The sequence below is a fragment of the Tamandua tetradactyla genome, chromosome 7 (assembly GCF_023851605.1).
Source record: "Tamandua tetradactyla isolate mTamTet1 chromosome 7, mTamTet1.pri, whole genome shotgun sequence".
Taxonomy (NCBI): domain Eukaryota; kingdom Metazoa; phylum Chordata; class Mammalia; order Pilosa; family Myrmecophagidae; genus Tamandua; species Tamandua tetradactyla.
The window spans coordinates 164,556,478-164,577,091 of record NC_135333.1 but is presented as its reverse complement, the minus strand read 5'-3'; the positions used below and the strand labels follow the sequence as shown (position 1 = coordinate 164,577,091).

Below are 20,614 nucleotides of genomic sequence, written 5' to 3'. Positions count from 1 at the left end.
AATGTGTAGTTAGCATTTTCTCAAGTCATAAAATTTGTAATGATTATGTAGTCTTCTGTCATATGGATATGCCATGAATTATTTAACTGTTCCCTATTATTCTTGGATTTGTTCTTTCCATTTTCAATTTTATAAGTAAAGTTGTGATCAATATCCTTGTACATAGGCATTTGCTTACGCATCCTTATTTCCCTAAGGCAAATTCCTACAAGTAAAATTGTTCCATTCAAAAGCCTACATGTTTTATAAGTTTTTGATACATGTTGCCAGATTTCCTTCTGGAAAGACTGTACAAATTTATGCTTTCATGGTAAATACATTCAGTAGTATTCAAGTATTGGTTTCCCTATAATATCAACAATACTAGATATTACTGTTTAAAATTTTGCCAATTTAGCAGGCAAAACATTATATCTTGTTTTAATCTGCATTTCCTTCATTAAACTGTTCTTTTGCTTACCATTTTTCTTTTTTTTTATGACTTGCTTTTTAATGTCTTTTGCCCACTTTTCTCTTAGATGTTTAACTCTTTCTCTCTGATATATAATGGTAGATAAATCCTTTTTCTATGTATCACCACTGTTCCCTGCCCCCCCCTTTTTTTAACCCTTGTTTTAATAGTTTGCAGTATTTTAAGATATAGAGGTTTTAGTTTTTATGTAATAAAATCTTGGGCAGGCCACAGTGGCTCAGCAGGCAGAGTTCTTGCCTGCAATGCTGGAGACCCGGGTCTGATTCCCAGTGCCTGCCCATGCAAAAAGAAAAGAAAAGAAAAGAAAAAAAAAACAATTAACATTTAATCTTTATATAATAAAATCTTATTTCTTTTTTTTTTTGCCTGTGACATTAAACTTAGAAATGGTTTATCATATCCTATGACTATATATGTATCATATGAATATAAATTTTCACCCATGCTGTATCTGAGCTTAATTAATCCATCTTCTTTATAATTTTACTGCTGTACTTAAATGGCCACCAAGTTTGAGAATGTAAGCTATATAAAGTGCAAAATGGAGGGATCTATTTGTGAAGATTTAAATAGTTCAGTAGGAAATTTGAGAAATAAAATATATACAATATTAAATAGATTTTTAAAACCATTGTAAATGATTGGCAATTAAATGCAATGCAAATCCTGGACTGTATCTAGTAGTGGAGGAATAAAAGCCCAAAAGGACATTATTGGAACATATGAAAAAATTGGAATGTAGATTATGTTGAATTCGTTGAACCAGATAGATAATTATTTATAGTCTGTGGACAGACTATAAATGTGGCAAGATATTATAAGTTGGTGGATCCAGATATCTACATAGTGGGTTTGTTGGAGTTATCTGTATAGGTTTTGTATTATTTTTGCAGTTGTCCTATAAGTTTTAAATTATTTCAAAATAGTAAGTTAAAAACATTGCAAAGGAAAGCAGTCTTTAAGATTGCTATTAATAGCAAAGATAGGAAAGCTTAGTTTTCCCTTTTAGATCATTCCTAGTTATAACATTTTAACCATTAACAGTCAAAAGCAACAAAAATGCAGGCCAACTTCGAACCTTTCTTCTCATAATATACAGTATCAATATTGGGACTCAAGGCTGGCTTCTGACCATATTGTTCATATTTCATGCTGCTTTTCACCTAACGCTGAGTCTAGAAATGCCTTTCCTTGTTCCTTACATCCTTTTTCATCATACACAACTGAAAATAGTATTAAGTAGTTATGGCATTTATATCCATTTGAGTTGTGTTGCAAATTTGAGCTTCATTCCCAAAAGTAGAAATTATTTGGTTGGGGGGGGTTACAATAATTATGATTTAATATCTTTGTTTCCATTTATTTTGATACAACTTCAATATATTTGCATACTAAAATTTCATTTGCAATGTATTTTCATTATAAATATTTCTTAAGATTTGTATTTATAATTTTTTGCCTTTCTGCCAGTCTCCTTATTTGTCCTTTCATGATCTTTATCACACTTACTTGGTTTTATATTTTGTCTTTTGAGATAATAGCAGTGATATAAAATTGAAGTGAGACTAAGGCCAAATTAACAGTTTTTTCTAGATAGTGCTGTTTTAGTACATTGGCATCTTCAGTTGAAATAAAATTGAAATAAAAATGACTCAGCCAGCCATTTGGTGAGACAAAATAAGCCAGAAACAAAGAAAACAGCAATGGTATGGTCACCTTTAGAAAATGCTTATAAGAAAACAGGGGCCTAGATTGTAAGCTTTTAGAGCAGACACATTAAGTCCGGAGTGGTGATTATTATTTTGGGATTTTGAGAGGCTGTTTTATATATATAACCTGATATTTAGAGATAAGAACGAAGCCAAACAGGTTGGGGTTAAAGTAATTCAGAATATAGAGGTAAGAAAGACAGTGTCTATATCTTAGAACCGCACATACTCTTTGAAACCAATGGAAGAAAGGTTTATTTGATCTGGAACTGAAATTTTCTGTAGAGCATAATCTAATTCAACCTATCTGCATAGCTCATTTGAACAACTGAAATAGGAAGCCCAGAATAAGAAAAAGATTCTTTAATCCTTTATAGATTATTGTAATGCCTGAAAACATCCTAGAGTATATTAAGCAGATAATCAAAACTATTGGCAAAGTCCCCTGAGGGAGGGGAGAAAGAATATGGAATTATTAAACCTTACCATCAAGGAATTCCCTAATACTGTGTCAAGCCTTAGGGATACCCAAATCAATAGGCCATTCCCTCGATCATGAGGCTTACTCTTGAGAAGCTTACGTAGGTAGCAGAGAAGCTTAGATTACCTATAGGCATGCCTAAGAGTTAGTTCTGAAGGACCTCTTTTGTTGCTCAGATGTGACCTCACTCTCTCTAAGCCCAACTCTGCAAGTGAAATCATTGCCCTGCCTTCTACGTGGGCTCCTTTCTACATGACATCCAGGGGTAAAAAGTCTCCCTGGAGATGTGGGAGAGGACTCCCAGGAATGAATCCAGACCTGGCACCGTGGGATCAACAACTCCATCCTGACCAAAAAGGGGAAAAGAAGTAATTAATAAAGTATCAGTGGCAGAGAGAGTTCAAATAGAGTCAAGAGGCTGCTCTGGAGATTGCTCTTACACAAGCTTCAGGTAGACCTTGCTACCTATCATAACCTGCCAACCCCCAACCAGGACCAGTCCAGTCAATCCTAAAGAACACTTAAGGCAATAAATAAGATTCCACAAGGGTTCCAGGCACTAGAGTAACTTTCCAGAAATCTACAACCTTCAGATGGGTCTCTGGTCCAAATAAGTCTTGAAACCTAGCCCAGCCTCTCCAGAACCTCAGATAGTTCCATCTCCCTACCCCATATTAGTGACAGACCCTTCCAATATCAAAAATTTAGAATTCCCATAGCCCAAACAACCCCAAAGAGAGGTATGGAAAGATCAAAGGTGATGGTGGAATTATACATAGAAGATAGGACTTAAATGAATATGAATGCTGAATCATTGGATTGAATACTCTTTTAGCCTACAGTATCTTCGAGCAGCTAGAAGTAAAAACCTAAAATTGTGAAATTATAACCCATGTCAAACTCTGAAATATGTTCTACAAGTAATTGTGGTGCTGTGCTTTGAAATTTATAGCTTTTTTGTATATATGTTATTATTCACAAAAAAAGGTCGATTGTGATGATGAAGTATTTAAGCCCTCTAGCCTCCTATATTCTGGAGCAGCTAGAAGGAAAAATTTGAGAGGATCATGGTAGCCCATGGCAAACTCTGGGATCTATCCTGTAACCACTCTTTGAATAGTGCTTTGAGAACTATTGCTTTTTTATTTCTTTGCTTTGTATATATGTTATAGTATACCATAAAAGAAGTTAAAAAAAAAAAAAAAAAGACTCAGCCGAAATCTCCTTTGCAAATAAAACTCTTTGGTGTGGAGTTCAATTTCTTTAGACTATATAACAGAAGCATAACTTTATATAACCTAGCATGACTAAACATTTTCTTATTTCTTATAATTCTTTATGCCTCCATAATGAGGCATTTTTTATTCCATTCCCTATTCTTGCCTTTAGCCTTACTAGTATAAACGTTTTCAGATTTTGTGTATTATGGTATAAATTTGCTCTCCATTTTCTTGAGCATTTTCTGTTTCTCAGTGAGCTCTTTAATTCCTCACTTAAATAACTGATATACATATACTAGCTTTGAATAATGGTTCCTTAAATATCATTTTAGCCTTTAGGGGTCTAGACGACAATTATTTGAATAAAATATTTCTTTTGTTACTTAAGATGACTCCACAAGGTAAAAGCTACATTTTTCTGCTGTGGCTTAAGCTTGCATAAAGCCCCCTGATAAGTGACAGCCTTTATTTTGACAGCTAATCCTTCCTTTGAGTGGATAGTGAAGCTGTCTATCACCATTTCACAGGGGTTTCAGAGCTCATGTTTAAAGTTATGGCTTATTGTCAAGGTTATCCCCAGTTTCCTTTAGCTGTTGTAGGAGAGACACCAACCCAGTATGGACAGGCTTCTCAAATTATTGTGTTATCCTGATCATGATACAGTTATATTTAGAAACAAAAAAAGCAAGTTATATCTTATTACCTATCTTTATCAATTACACTAATGTTCTTAAGTTTCCGTAGCATCATAAATTTTTCTCATTAGCTTTAGTCTTAGTTAATCCCTAATACTTTCTCTTCTTGCCCTTTTCTCTGCATCTGGGTAATTACCTTTTTCCCCCCTCTTGCAGCTGCAATTTTTTGCTTATTTCTTCCTTCCCCTTTCCTAAAAGGGTTTTCTCTGTCTTGTGCCCTCTGGGTCCTTGGTGAATCTGTTGTAAATTCTCTGTCTCCTTCCTTTCTCACATATGCTCCTTAGCTTAGCTTTTTGCCTAATTTTACTCTGTTTCTCAGACTGATTCCTCCCTTCTCTATCACTAGTGTCTTCCTCACTGGTCTCTTCTTTTTCCACTCCATGCACCCAGCCCCCTCTTAAGCTAGATTACTGGCATATCCTATGAAATATTATTTGAAATTAAATTGTTAATCACTCAAACTAAAATACTTGTGAACTTTGGGTTGTAACTTAATATTCCTAACATAAATCATTTGTTGTATATAGTATTAAGATTTTTTAATGCAGTTTTATTGAATTATATTCATACACCATATAATCCATCCAAAGTATACAGTCATTGGCTCACAGTATCATCACAGAATTTTGCATGCATCACCACGATTTTAGAACATTTTCATTACTCCAAAAAGAAAGAGAAAGAAAAAGAAAATCCAAAACATCCCAAACCCCTTACCCCCTCCCCTATTACTTTTATTTTTAAACTGTTTTATTCATACACCATATAATCCACCCTAAGTGTACAGTCAATGACTCTTGGTATAATCACATAGTTATGCATGGTATTAAGACTTAAGCTTCAATTTAAGATGTATGAGAAGACCCTTTTCTTCAGCAATAGCCTCATTGAGTTTCAACCTAGAGCTTCATGAGCCAGAGACTCCCTAACATACTATGCTGAAAATCCAGAATCTGCCTCTAGCATTTAATAGCATTTAACTGTATTTTATTAATTCTAAAAATATGATTTTACATCTAAAATCAGTGTACATATTACAGTTAATAGTGTGTCATAATTTAGACACGTTTTCTTTCTCAGATGTATGTAAAATGATGGTATATCTTAAAATTGATGGTATAATATATTTGATGAAATACAGTGCTGATAATAGCAATAGCTAACATTTGTTAACTACTTACTATACACAGGAATATTTCTAACTGCTTTATGCATATTATCTCATTTAATTTTTATACTATCTATAGGAAGTATAACCCTAGAATGTACAGATGAAAAAATAAGACAAAGGAAAGTTTAGCTGGTAAGTTATAGAACTGAGATGCGAACCCAAGCAGCCCAGTAGCTCCACACCTGTCCCCCTAACCCGACTCCCTCAATGCTATACTGCTTCCTCAAGCTTTTTGTTTTTTGTTTTTCCTTTAAGGCATCGTTGGCTTCATTGCATGACTGATGATCCCCCAACAACAAAACCACCTACTGCTCGTAAATTCATTTGGGCAAACCATAAATTCAACGTGAGTGGCACTCCAGAACAGTATGTACCTTATTCTACCACTAGAAAGAAGATTCAGGAGTGGGTCCCACCTTCAACACCTTACAAGTAAAGACAATGAAAAATTGTTTAAACATGTAAAATATGATCTTTTGATGTAATTGCATTTTTACTGTTTACCAGTAACTTGATTAAAATTGTGTGACCAAACAATGTCTTCTGTGATTTTTTTGCCTTTGTCTTTGTCGTTTATCAACTGTAAAATAAAAGCTTACGTGCAGATAGATAGCTGCTAATTGCCATGGTATGTGAAGCCCCAACCAACAGTATTCCTATCAACCCTACAGAATACCCAGGGCTCTATCTGAGAGCTTATTTTTCAGAAACCTAGGGTTGCCGGTTTTCCCAAGAGCATCAACCAGTTGCATCCCTACCCCATAATACTGACACGCCTTTTCAGCATGAAGAAGTTAGAATGGTCATTGCCCTCAAATACCTGAAGAATGGGAAAAGGATCAAAGGAGAAGTTGTACTAGAGAAGATAAGATTTAATAAATGAATATGACTACTGAATCGTTGATATTTCTTTTTAGTGTGCAATAGGACTTAGAGTAGTTCGAAGGAAATACCTGAAATTGTGGAAGTATAATCCTTATCATACATTGAAATTTGTTCGATAATTACTTGTTAAAATATACTTTGAAATGTACTGCTTTTTTTGGTATATACATGTTATAGTTCACAATAAAAAATTTTTTTAAAAAAGCATACCAGGGGTACAAGGGGAGTTCAGTGCTAGAATTCTCGCCTGCCATGCATGAGACCAGGGTTCAAATCCCAACCCATGTATTCCCCCCGCCAAAAAAAAAAAAAATTCAACAAATAGTGCTGCAATAACGGGATGGTCACGTAGAAAAAGAATGAAATATGACCCCCACCATACAGCATGCACACATAAACTATATATAATTGAAGTAGATTTCAATTGAGGTGGCTGCCTGGTTTACAGTTCCTCCTTTTCTTAGGATTAGTGGTTGTGTCTTTGCTTTCTGACCTTGCCTACTACCATAAATAATTGATAGGGGAAAACCTGAACACAAGCTGAGACAAATACAGTTTCTCATGGAAATTTGAAACTTGAATGGCTAGACTCACAGAATAAGAGTCAGTGAAGCTAGATGGCTTTCATGATATCTCTCATAAGAAGTTACAAAGGTTTCCTATTTCCTGCTTCTTGGTTATTTAACATTTTATTTGAATGTTAAACTATCCCAGATCCATTCCAGTATATTCTTATTTTTTTACGCTAACTAGGTTCATTAATTTTTTGTTGCTTGCAAACAAAAGAATCTTGACCAATATACAGATTGGTACCTGAGTGGGTTTTAGGCAAAAGATCCTTAGGGAAATATAGAATTTCTGGAATTGTTTATTGTGCCTAGATTGGATGAAAAGCAACGCCACATCCCTCTGTATTCTTGGTTGGAATGCTAACAGCTTCAGTGATAAAACAGCTTATCAATACTGCCTTTAGTCAATACTTATGCTGAGGATAAGGCCCTTGGATACTGGTTAGCAGCCACCATAGAACGATTAATGGTAAACAATTTAACGGCAATGAAAAAGAACGAGGGCTGTGGGATACCATGGTACCAGCCCCATGGCATCAGGCAGTTACTTCCTAGGATATGGGGTAACTTACGGGAAAGAATGAACCTTGATCCCTAAAACTCAGCTCAAGGCATTGAATGAAACACAGGGCAATGATATGACTTGGCTGAATAAAGCAAGAATCTTCCCCAGGTCTCTTATGTGAAAATTAAGAAAAATAGTGTGGTCCTGGCTGTTGGGGTAGGACTCTCTGGAGGGAGGTAGCATGGTGGTCCTCAGGATTGGCTGCACATTGGAGTCATCTAAGGTGTTTTTAAAATACAGAGGCCCAGGCAGTTAAAACAGCATTTCTGAGGGTTAGATGCAGGCATCAATATTTTTTTAAAACTTCGGGGTGATTCCACCTGCAGCCAAGTTTGTGAACTGCCGAACTAAAGCAATCAGTTCATCCAAACTAGTTCTGAAGCTCTTCCTTATTCATGAGAAACTAATGTTTGCTCACAGCCTCACCCCTGAGTATATCACTTAATGTGATCACTTTGAATTTGGTGCTTCAGAGATGCTATAGTCAATGTGTTGGTTTGGACAGCTGTCTGCCATTCGCTGATTGATGTAGAGCAGGACCAAACTGAAAGCTGGCCCGTGTTAGATTGATATTTCGTATGTTCTGTCCATCCACTACTTCTCTAACTCTTCTGTACACCTAAAAGACTGCTTTCTTATGCCATTAGGAGTAGGTAAAGGAAATTTCTGAATAATTAAGTTATGTCCTAACTGCTGTCCTTTCTGGGTCAGAGATGCTAGAGGGCAGAAGTGAGGAATTGGGGTCAACTAGATAAGACTGTAATAAAAATTCATTCAACAAATCTTGCTGGGACATCTGGATGGCCACATGCAAATGAATGAAGTTGAACCTCTATTATATCAATCATTTACAAAATGGATCATTGACCTAAATATAAGAGCCAAAACTATAAAACTCAGAAGAAAACATAGAAGTAAATCTTTGTGACCTTGGAGTTGGCATTAGATTGTCAGATAGACTCCAAAAACATAAGCAACAAAAGAAAAAAATAGATAAACTTCATCAAAATTGAAAACTTTTGCATCAAAGGATGTTTCCAAGAAAGTGACAAGACAACCTACAGAATGGAAGAATAAATTTTCCACAGTCATTTCAGGGTTACCTCCCAGAGTATGTCAGACAAAATCCAGTAAATGTCTAGACATCTGTTTGTTTTTTTTCAAAGAAAAAACTCACATGTTATTACCCTTTCCTTCTCTCTCATTGAGACCACTAGTATTTCAATCTACCCAATTTTTTTACCCTTTATCCCCCTATTATTTGTTTATTTTTTATCCTTTTTTATTTTACTCATCTGTCCATACCCTGGATAAAAAGAGCATCAGATAGAAGGTTTTCACAATCACATGGTCACATTGTAAAAGCTCAATCATTATACAATTGTATTCAAGATTCAAGGCTACTGGAACACAGCTCAACAGTTACAGGTACCTCCCTCCAGCCACTCCAATACAACATAAATGCATAAGAATAACCTCCAGGATAACCTCTTGACTCTGTTTGAAATCTCTCAGCCACTGAAACTTGATTTTGTCTCATTTCTCTCTTCCCCCTTTTAGTCAAGAAGGCTTTCTCAATCTCATGATGCCAGGTCCTGGTGAATTCCATGAGTTCCCATGTTGCCAGGAAGATTTACACCCCTAAGAGTTATGTCCCACATAGGAGGGAGGGCAGTGAGTTCACCTGCCAAATTGGCTTAGAGAGAGAGAGGCCACATCTGAGTAATAAAAGAGGTTCTCTGGGGGTGACTCTTAGGCATAATTATAAGTAGGCTTAGCGTCTCCTTTGTTGGAATAAGTTTCCTAGGGCGAACCCCAAGATCAAGGGCTCAGCCCATTGAATTGATTGTGCCCACTGTTTGTGAGAATATCAGGAATTCCCCAAATGGGTAAGTTAAATATTTCCTCCTTTCTCTCCAGTCCCCCAAGGGGACTTTGCAAATACTTTTTTATTCTCTGCCCAAGTTTCTCTGGGATATATTGGGACATCATGGCAAGCAAAAACAGATGTCTATGGAACCTTGAATAAGGCGTAAGATCTTGTTGCTTTGTACAGGTTAGTGTGATGCCCCAAATCTGTACAAAGCAATAAGATCTCATGCCTTGGAGATCCAAGATGGCGTCTTAGTAAGGTACATACGTCTTAGTTCCTCCGACTCCAAATCAACTAATAGGTGAACAGAAACAGTACAGAACAGCTCCCGGGGCTACAGCAGGGAATGGACACACAGCGTAACCCAGTCTGGGCTGGTTAGTCTGACTGCGAAACTCGGCTGCGGTGAGTGAGATCCCTGAGCGGCGGGCGATTTCCCGAGCAGCCGCAGCTGCGGCGGTCCAAGCTAATCCCTCCCTCCTTCCCGGGCTGGCTGAGAGACTCGGAGAGACAAGCTTCCCAGCCAAGGCGGCCGGCGCCACACTTTTGCGGGCGGCTTCGAGTCTCGGCTTCGAGTCCGCAGCTACGAGTCTCGGATCAGAGGGCTATACAAAGTCTGGGCTGGCAAGTCTGACTGCGACTCTTGGCTGCGGCGAGACCCCCGAGCAGCGCGTGATTTGCCGAGCAGCCGCAGCTGCGGCGGTCCGAGCTAATCCCTCCCTCCTTCCCGGGCCGGCTGAGAGTATCGGAGAAGCAAGTTTCCCAAGCCGAGGCAGGCAGCGCCCTTCTTCTGCGGGCGGCTTCGAGTCTCGGCTTTGAGTCCGCGGCTACGAATCTCAGATCAGAGGGCTATCCAAAGTCTGGGCTGGCTAGACTGACTGCGAGACTCTGCTGCGGTGAGACCCCCGAGCGGCGCGTGATTTCCCGATCAGCGGCAGCTGCGGTGGTCCGAGCTACTCCCTCCCTCCTTTCCGGACCGGCTGAGAGTATTGGAAAAGCAAGTTTCCCAAGCCGAGGCAGGCGGCACCCCTCTTTTGCGGGCGGCTTCAAGTCTCTGCTTCGAGTCCGCGGATACGAGTCTCGGATAGAAGGGCTATCCAAGCCACGGTGCCCCCCCCCACGGGAGGCTTCCTGGTCCGGTGGGGAATCCCCCAGGCCCGCTGCGGCCCGCAACCAGCCACAGGGTCCCCTCAAGCCGCGGCAGCTGACGCCCCCACCACGCGCGGCACCTGAACCAACGGAGAGAATTGGATCCGAAATCCCCAGGCCATGGAGATCGGTGACTGGGGGAGACCCATTCCAAACACTTGAGACAAACGTGTGCCACGTGCGCCACATACTGGGCAAAATAAGAAAAACAGATCCCAGAGATTTCACAGAAAAATATTACAACCTTGCTGGGTCCAACACCAAGAGAAATCTGAATAAATGCCCAGACGCCAGCAGCAGAAGATAAATGTCCACGCTCAAAAGATTGAGAATATGGCTCAGTCAAAGGAACAAACCAATAGCTCAAATGAGACACAAGAACTGAGACAACTAATGCTGAATATACGAACAGAAATGGAAAACCTCTTCAAAAATGAAATCGATAAATTGAGGGAGGACATGAAGAGGACATGGGCTGAACATGAAGAAGAAATAGAAAAACTGAAAAAACAAATCGCAGAACTTATGGAAGTGAAGGATAAAGTAGCAAACATAGAAAAAATAATGGATAACTACAATGATAGATTTAAAGAGACAGAAGATAGAATTAGTGAATTGGAGGATGGAACATCTGAATTCCAAAAAGAAACAGAAACTATAGGGAAAAGAATGGAAAAATTTGAACAGGGTATCAGGGAACTCAAGGACAATATGAACCGCACAAATATACGTGTTGTGGGTGTCCCAGAAGGAGAAGAGAAGGGAAAAGGAGGAGAAAAACTAATGGACGAAATTACCCCTGAAAATTTCCCAACTCTTACGAAAGACCTAAAATTACAGATCCAAGAAGTGCAGCGACCCCAAAGAGATTAGACCCAAATAGGCGTTCTCCAAGACACTTACTAGTTAGAATGTCAGAGGTCAAAGAGAAAGAGAAGATCTTGAAAGCAGCAAGAGAAAAACAATCCATTACATACAAGGGAAACCCAATAAGACTTTGTGTAGATTTCTCAGCAGAAACCATGGAAGCTAGAAGACAGTGGGATGATATATTTAAAATACTAAAAGAGAAAAACTGCCAACCAAGACTCCTATATCCAGCAAAATTATCCTTCAAAAATGAGGGAGAAATTAAAACATTCTCAGACAAAAAGTCACTGAAAGAATTTGTGACCAAGAGACCAGCTCTGCAAGAAATACTAAAGGGAGCACTAGAGTCAGATACAAAAAGACAGAAGAGAGAGATATGGAAAAGAGTGTAGAAAGAAGGAAAATCAGATATGATATATATAATACAAAAGGCAAAATGGCAGAGGAAAATATTATCCAAACAGTAATAACACTAAATGTCAATGGACTGAATTCCCCAATCAAAAGACATAGATTGGCAGAATGGATTAAAAAACAGGATCCTTCTATATGCTGTCTACAGGAAACACATCTTAGACCCAAAGATAAACATAGGTAGAAAGTGAAAGGTTGGGAAAAGATATTTCATACAAATAACAACCAGAAAAGAGCAGGAGTGGCTATACTAATATCCAACAAATTAGACTTCAAATGTAAAACAGTTAAAAGAGACAAAGAAGGACACTATCTACTAATAAAAGGAACAATTAAACAAGAAGACATAACAATCATAAATATTTATGCACTGAACCAGAATGCCCCAAAATACTTGAGGAATACACTGCAAACACTGAAAAGGGAAATAGACTCATATACCATAATAGTTGGAGACTTCAACTCACCACTCTCATCAATGGACAGAACATCTAGACAGAGGATCAACAAAGAAATAGAGAATCTGAATATTACTATAAATGAACTAGACTTAATAGACATTTATAGGACATTACATCCCACAACAGCAGGATACACCTTTTTCTCAAGTGCTCATGGATCATTCTCAAAGATAGACCATAAGCTGGGTCACAAAACAAGTCTTAACAAATTTAAAAAGATTGAAACCATACACAACACTTTCTCGGACCATAAAGGAATGATGTTGGAAATCAATAATAGGCAGAGTGCCAGAAAATTCACAAATACATGGAGGCTCAACAACACACTCCTAAACAATGTGTGGGTCAAAGAAGAAACTGCTAGAGAAATTAGCAAATACCTCGAGGCGAATGAAAATGAAAACACAACATATCAAAACTTATGGGACGCAGCAAAGGCAGTGCTAAGAGGGAAATTTATTGCTCTAAATGCCTATATCAGAAAAGAAGAAAAGGCAAAAATTCAGGAATTAACTATCCATTTGGAAGAACTGGAGAAAGAACAGCAAGCTAACCCCAAAGCAAGCAAAAGGAAAGAAATAACAAAGATTAGAGCACAAATAAATGAAATTGAAAACATGAAAACAATAGAGAAAATCAATAAGGCCAGAAGTTGGTTCTATGAGAAAATCAATAAGATTGATGGGCCCTTAGCAAGATTGACAAAAAGAAGAAGAGAGAGGATGCAAATAAATAAGATCAGAAATGGAAGAGGAGACATAACTACTGACCTCACAGAAATCAAGGAGGTAATAACAGGATACTATGAACAACTTTACGCTAATAAATACAACAATTTAGAGGAAATGGACGGGTTCCTGGAAAGACATGAACAACCAACTTTGACTCAAGAAGACATAGATGACCTCAACAAACCAATCACAAGTAAAGAAATTGAAGCAGTCATTCAAAAGCTTCCTAAAAAGAAAAGTCCAGGACCAGACGGCTTCACATATGAATTCTATCAAACATTCCAGAAAGAATTAGTACCAACTCTCCTCAAACTCTTCAAAAAAATCGAAGTGGAGGGAAAACTACCTAATTCATTCTATGACGCCAACATTACCCTCATACCAAAACCAGGCAAAGATATTACAAGAAAAGAAAACTACAGGCCGATCTCTCTAATGAATATAGATGCAAAAATCCTCAATAAAATTCTAGCAAATCGTATCCAACAACACATTAAAAGAATTATTCATCATGACCAAGTAGGATTCATCCCAGGTATGCAAGGATGGTTCAACATAAGAAAATCAATTAATGTAACACACCATATCAACAAATCAAAGCAGAAAAATCACATGATCATCTCAATTGATGCAGAGAAGGCATTTGACAAGATTCAACATCCTTTCCTGTTGAAAACACTTCAAAGGATAGGAATACAAGGGAACTTCCTTAAAATGATAGAGGGAATATATGAAAAACCCACAGCTAATATCATCCTTAATGGGGAAAAATTGAAAATGTTCCCCCTAAGATCAGGAACAAGACAAGGATGTCCACTATCACCACTATTATTCAACATTGTGTTGGAGGTTCTAGCCAGAGCAATTAGACAAGAAAAAGAAATACAAGGCATCAAAATTGGAAAGGAAGAAATAAAACTATCACTGTTTGCAGATGATATGATAATATACGTCAAAAACCCGGAAAAATCCACAACAAAACTACTAGAGCTAATAAATGAGTACAGCAAAGTAGCAGGTTACAAGATCAACATTCAAAAATCTGTAGCATTTCTATACACTAGCAATGAACAAGCGGAGGGGGAAATCAAGAAACGAATCCCATTTACAATTGCAACTAAAAGAATAAAATACCTAGGAATAAATTTAACTAAAGAGACAAAAAACCTATATAAAGAAAACTACAAAAAACTGCTAAAAGAAATCACAGAAGACCTAAACAGATGGAAGGGCATACCGTGTTCATGGATTGGAAGACTAAATATAGTTAAGATGTCAATCCTACCTAAATTGATTTACAGATTCAATGCAATACCAATCAAAATCCCAACAACTTATTTTTCAGAAATAGAAAAACCAATAAGCAAATTTATCTGGAAGGGCAGGGTGCCCCGAATTGCTAAAAACATCTTGAGGAAAAAAAACGAAGCTGGAGGTCTTGCACTGCCTGACTTTAAGGCATATTATGAAGCCACAGTGGTCAAAACAGCATGGTATTGGCATAAAGATAGATATATTGACCAATGGAATCGAATAGAGTGCTCAGATATAGACCCTCTCATCTATGGACATTTGATCTTTGATAAGGCAGTCAAGCCAACTCACCTGGGACAGAGCAGTCTCTTCAATAAATGGTGCCTAGAGAACTGGATATCCATATGCAAAAGAATGAAAGAAGACCCATCTCTCACACCCTATACAAAAGTTAACTCAAAATGGATCAAAGATCTAAACATTAGGTCTAAGACCATAGAACAGTTAGAGGAAAATGTAGGGAGATATCTTATGAATCTTACAATTGGAGGCGGTTTTATGGACCTTACACCTAAAGCAAGAGCACTGAAGAAGGAAATAAATAAATGGGAACTCCTCAAAATTAAACACTTTTGTGCATCAAAGAACTTCATCAAGAAAGTAGAAAGACAGCCTACACAATGGGAATCAATATTTGGAAACGACATATCAGATAAAGGTCTAGTATCCAGAATTTATAATGAGATTGTTCAACTCAACAACAAAAAGATAGCCAACCCAATTACAAAATGGGAAAAAGACTTGAACAGACACCTCTCAGAAGAGGAAATACGGATGGCCAAGAGGCACATGAAGAGATGCTCAATGTCCCTGGCCATTAGAGAAATGCAAATCAAAACCACAATGAGATATCATCTCACACCCACCAGAATGGCCATTATCAACAAAACAGAAAATGACAAGTGCTGGAGAGGATGCGGTGAAAGAGGCACACTTATCCACTGTTGGTGGGAATGCCAAATGGTGCAACCACTGTGGAAAACAGTTTGGCGGTTCCTCAAAAAGCTGAATATAGAATTGCCATACAACCCAGCAATACCATTGCTGGGAATCTACTCAAAGGAATGAAGGACAAAAACTCAAACAGACATTTGCACACCAATGTTTATAGCAGCGTTATTTACAATTGCAAAGAGATGGAAACAGCCAAAATGTCCATCAACAGACGAGTGGCTAAACAAACTGTGGTATATACATACGATGGAATATTATGCAGCTTTAAGGCAGGATAAACTTATGAAGCATGTAATAACATGAATGGACCTAGAGAACATTATGCTGAGTGAGTCTAGCCAAAAACTAAAAGACAAATACTGTATGGTCCCAATGATGTGAATCGACACTCGAGAATAAACTTGGAATATGTCATTGGTAACAGAGTTCAGCAGGAGTTAGAAACAGGGTAAGATAATGGGTAATTGGAGCTGATGGAATACAGACTGTGCAATAGGACTAGATACAAAAACTCAAAAATGGACAGCACAATAATACCTAATTGTAAAGTAATCATGTCAAAATACTGAACGAAGGTGCATCCGAGCGATAGGTTCTTGTTTTGTTTTGTTTTGTTTGTTTTGTTCTTATTATTATTACTTTTATTTTTTTTCTCTATATTAACATTCTATATTTTTTTCTGTTATACTGCTAGTTCTTCTAAACCGATGCAAATGTACTAAGAAACGATGATCATGCATCTATGTGATGATGTTAAGAATTACTGATTGCATATGTAGAATGGTATGATGTCTAAAAAAAAAAAAAAAAAAATGGTCAGCACAATACTGCCTAACTGTAATGTAATTATGTTGGAACGCTGAATGAAGCTGCATCTGATCTATAGTTTTTTTTTGTTTTTTTTTTCCTTTCTCTTATATATTTTTGTACTTTTTATTTTTATTTGTGTTTTCTCTGTGTTATCACTTTATTTCTTTTTCTGTTGTCGTGCTATTTCTTTCTCTAAATCGATGCATATGTACTGAGAAATGATGACCATACACCTATGTGATGATATTAAGAATTACTGATTGCATATGTAGAATGGATTGATTTCTAATGTTGTGTTATTTAATTTTTTTTAATTAATAAAAAAAAAAAAAAAGATCTCATGCCTTATTCAAGATTCTATAGATATCTGTTTTTGCTTGCCAGTATCCATTCTCCTTTCTTCTGGTTTCTCAGTGACCATCCTTTTGCCTACTTTCACTCCATGCAGGTGAGGGGACTTGACTGCACCCGCATTCTGATTCTCAGAGTTTTGTATCCCGCTGGCTTCACTAATTGCTTCAGAAATGAGTAACCCAAATCAGGCTAATGGAACTCAAGTCCAGGACTTCAGTTATATTACGAAATAGAAGTCATTCTATAAGACTTGTAAGTTGGACGATGTAAGTCCATTGCAGCTGGAAGGTACTGCTCCAAGAACGGCTGTCTGAGAACAAAGTCAGTGCAAAAGAAAGTGGAGCCAGGAAAGATTCCTGATTATATTGTGTAAGGACCTGGCTCCCTGTGTGCCTGAAGCTGGACTTCACATAAATTTTTCAGTTATACAAACCAATACATTTCCCCATTTTTTTTCTGAATCTAAATTGACTTGGGCTTTTCTCATTTACAACTGAATGAACTTACCAATATAACATCCTTATGACTTTCTTTTTTAGTAATGAAATTTGCTATTGGCATGCACTATCTTTCTTACTTGATATAGTCCTTGTTATGGATTTTATGATTCATAAATATGGGCATAGTATGGACCTATAGGTTTCTTATTATAACTTAGTGTTATGGTCAGGTTCATATGTCAACTTGGCCAAGTGGTGTTACCTGTTTGTCTGGTCAGGCAAGTGCTGGCCTGTCTGTTGCTATGAGGACATTTCATAGAATTAAATCACAAGCATGTCAGCCACATCCACAGCTGATTCCATTTGTAATCAGCCAAAGGGGAGTGTCTTCTGCAATGAGTAATGCTTAATCTGATCACTGGAAACCTTTTAAGGAGGATTCAGAAGAGATGGGCTCTTCCTGTTTTGGCTGGCGAGCATCTCCTATGGAGTTCGTCTAGACCCTCCATCGGAATCGTCGGCTTCACAGCCTGCCCTCCGGATTTTGGACTCTGCGTTCCCGCGGTCACATAAGACACTTCTATAAATTCTGTATTTGCGAGTGTTCCCTGTTGATTCCGTTTCTCCAGAGAACCCTAACTAATACACTTAGTAAATAGCTTTTTGTGTGTGCGCTAAAAATCACTTTACTACCAAAGTACAAAACAGTAACTACTGAAAAACAAAAATAAGATGTTGCAAATATTAAGAAAACTGTGTTCCACTTCAAAGTGAAACCAAACAATTTATTCATGTTAAATGAATGGAAATAACATATTGATAATACTTCTTTGTACACTGCACTTGCTTATATTGGGCAAAATAAACATTTTCCAACTCTAATGTGCTACTTTCCTCTACACCCCTTTTCTTTTCTGCCAAGCAATACAATATTTTGTGGCCATTATGCCAAGATATTCCTATAATGTTCATTTCAAATAGTATTTTCTAATATTACTTCTTGCATCTTTAAAATATTTGTTCAGACTATTTTAGGGAAACACAAATAAAGAACGAAGGGAAAATAGCTGTTTCTGTTACAATCACATGCCTTCTGCAGCAGAAATCAAATAGCACATTCTAATCAGCATCCAAAACCACTGGTGGGTAAGTAAATAGCTGTTCTAGTTTGCTAGCTGCCAGAATGCAATATACCAGAAATGGAATGGCTTTTAAAAGGGGGAATTTAATAAGTTATTAGTTTACAGTTCTAAGGCTGAAAAAATGTCCCAGTTAGAACAAGTGAATAGAAATGTCCAATCAAAGGTATCCAGGGAAAGATACCTTGATTCAAGAAGGCCGATGAAGTTCAGGGTTTCTCTCTCAAGTGTAAAGGTGCATGGCGAACACAGCCAGGGTTTCTCTCTCAGCTGGAAGGGCACATGGTGGGTGTAGCATCATCTGCTAACTTTACCTCCTAGCTTCCTGTTTCATGAAGCTCCCCGGGAGGCGTTTTCCTTCTTCATCTCCAAAGGTCGCTGGCTCATGGACTCTCTGTCGTGCTGCAGCTCTCTCTGAACCTCCCATTCTCCAAAATGTCTCCTCTTTTACAGGACTCCAATAAACCAATCAAGACCCACCCAAATGGGTGGAGACATGTCATCACCTAGTCCAGTTTAACAACCACTCTTGACTAAATCACATCATCCAGGGAGATGTTCTGATTACAGTTTCAAACATACAGTATTGAATAGGGACTACTCCACCTTTATGAAATGGGATTTTGATCAAAACATGGCTTTTCTCGGGGGCGTACTTCCTTTCAAACCAGCACAATAGCTATTTTTAAAACATAAATTTGTGTAGAAGTGTATACATATATTCCATGGAGCCTCTACATATGCATTTGAGGACATAACCAGGTCTTTAAAACTCCTGTTCATGGTGGCTCTAAGTGATTCTAGTTACAGAGAAGTCAGCAGATTTGCAGATTTGTCTGTGTATAGTCTGATGTTGCAACTTTTAAACCACAATAAAATTGGTAAAGATCATTTTTATGTCACTATTAGATAAGGCTAAACATCAACTTCACAATTTGGAATGATTTATGGTATTATTTCAAGGCTTTAGAAAGAGGATAGAAAAATTATATTCCAGAAAAGTTGTGTCCTAATTTGAAATTTAGATATTAACATTTACCATGAAAAACTCTTCTCACATATGAAAAGCTGTCTGATTATAGGTAGGATTAATAAATTTATAATGTTAATTTCATCCAGAGCAACACAAATAACTTAGAACCATTGACTTTAACTTGAGCTGGATGGAAAAAATTTTTTTAATTACTCATGGAAGAAAACAGTGGGCCACATAAAGCCATCCAAACAAAATACATGCATCTCACAAGTACCATCTAATACAACAATATTCACTCAGGACTAAGAGAGGATGCCCGTGGGGTATGGGGTTAAGGTCTCAGAATTTGAGGGGTATATATATATTTAATGAAGCTTATACAGTTTTAAAATGTAATTTTGCATTAGAAAATGAAAGTAATGTGAATTTTAAAGGGATTGAGAAATTCAATTTCCAAATATCATTCCTCCACATAAAGGAACATGACATTTGCCCTAGCATAGATTCTCTTAAAAACACTTCTGTTCCATGGGCAAGTGCCATAGGGTCATTCCAGCTTTTTTGCAATTGGGCTGAGTTTAGATTGAGTTGGGCCTCTTTCTACATATTGCATTACCTGTAGATAAGTATAGTGTGGCTTGTAGGGTGGGTAAGGTGTGGCATAAAGGCCGGAGGCGGTGGGGGAGGTCTGAGTTTGGGGAGAGAAAGGAGATGAGGATCACAAATCCCTAAACATTATGAGACCACACAAATTTGGACAGCAAATAGAAAGGCCTGGAAAGTTGAACTGGCCAGGATGTCCTAAAATTGTATTTTAATACCTCTGCTTTAAGGAGTGTCTCAATTAAAAAGTTTTTGGCTGCAAGGAAGAGCAAACCTATTTAAAAGTGGCTTTAATAATAGGACATTTAATAATATACATGACAAAGAGTCTGTAGTTACATTTAAGTAACGTGTAGTATCTAAGTTCAATGATTCAATAACATCATTAAGGATTCTGGGTTTTCCCATCTCTCCACTCCGTCATTCTCAGCATGGTGGTTGCTTCTCTCAGCTTGGTTCCTTTCACAGTCCTAAAACTACTTCTAGGCATCATATGTAAATGACAGTATCAAAGGCAGAAAAAGGTGAATGCTCTTTTCTTATATCTTTTTTGAGAGCACAAGAATCTTCCTAGAAACCTTCAGCAGACTTCCTCTCATAGCTCATTGGCCAGAGCTGCACCTCATACCCACGCCTAAACCAGTCCTCGAACAAGCATCTCAGACTGCCTAACCACGATTGGTAGGCAGAGAGTCAACCCAAAGGCTGCAGAAGGATTTCACCTCATCTGAAAGTCATGGAGGGTGAGTAAAAAGTTAA

At 37.6% G+C, this 20,614-nt stretch overlaps 1 protein-coding gene across 1 annotated transcript in view; it reads left to right on the top strand.

The window, feature by feature from the left end:
* NDUFA12 (NADH:ubiquinone oxidoreductase subunit A12) overlaps positions 1-6,285 on the top strand; it is a 55,744-nt gene extending 49,459 nt beyond the window's left edge. Inside the window, exon 4 of the mRNA XM_077111629.1 lies at positions 6,004-6,285. Within this exon, the coding sequence (XP_076967744.1) occupies positions 6,004-6,184 (181 nt within the window). The 3' untranslated portion in view covers positions 6,185-6,285. The remainder of the gene's footprint in view (positions 1-6,003) is intronic.
* The last annotated feature ends 14,329 nt before the right edge of the window (positions 6,286-20,614 follow it).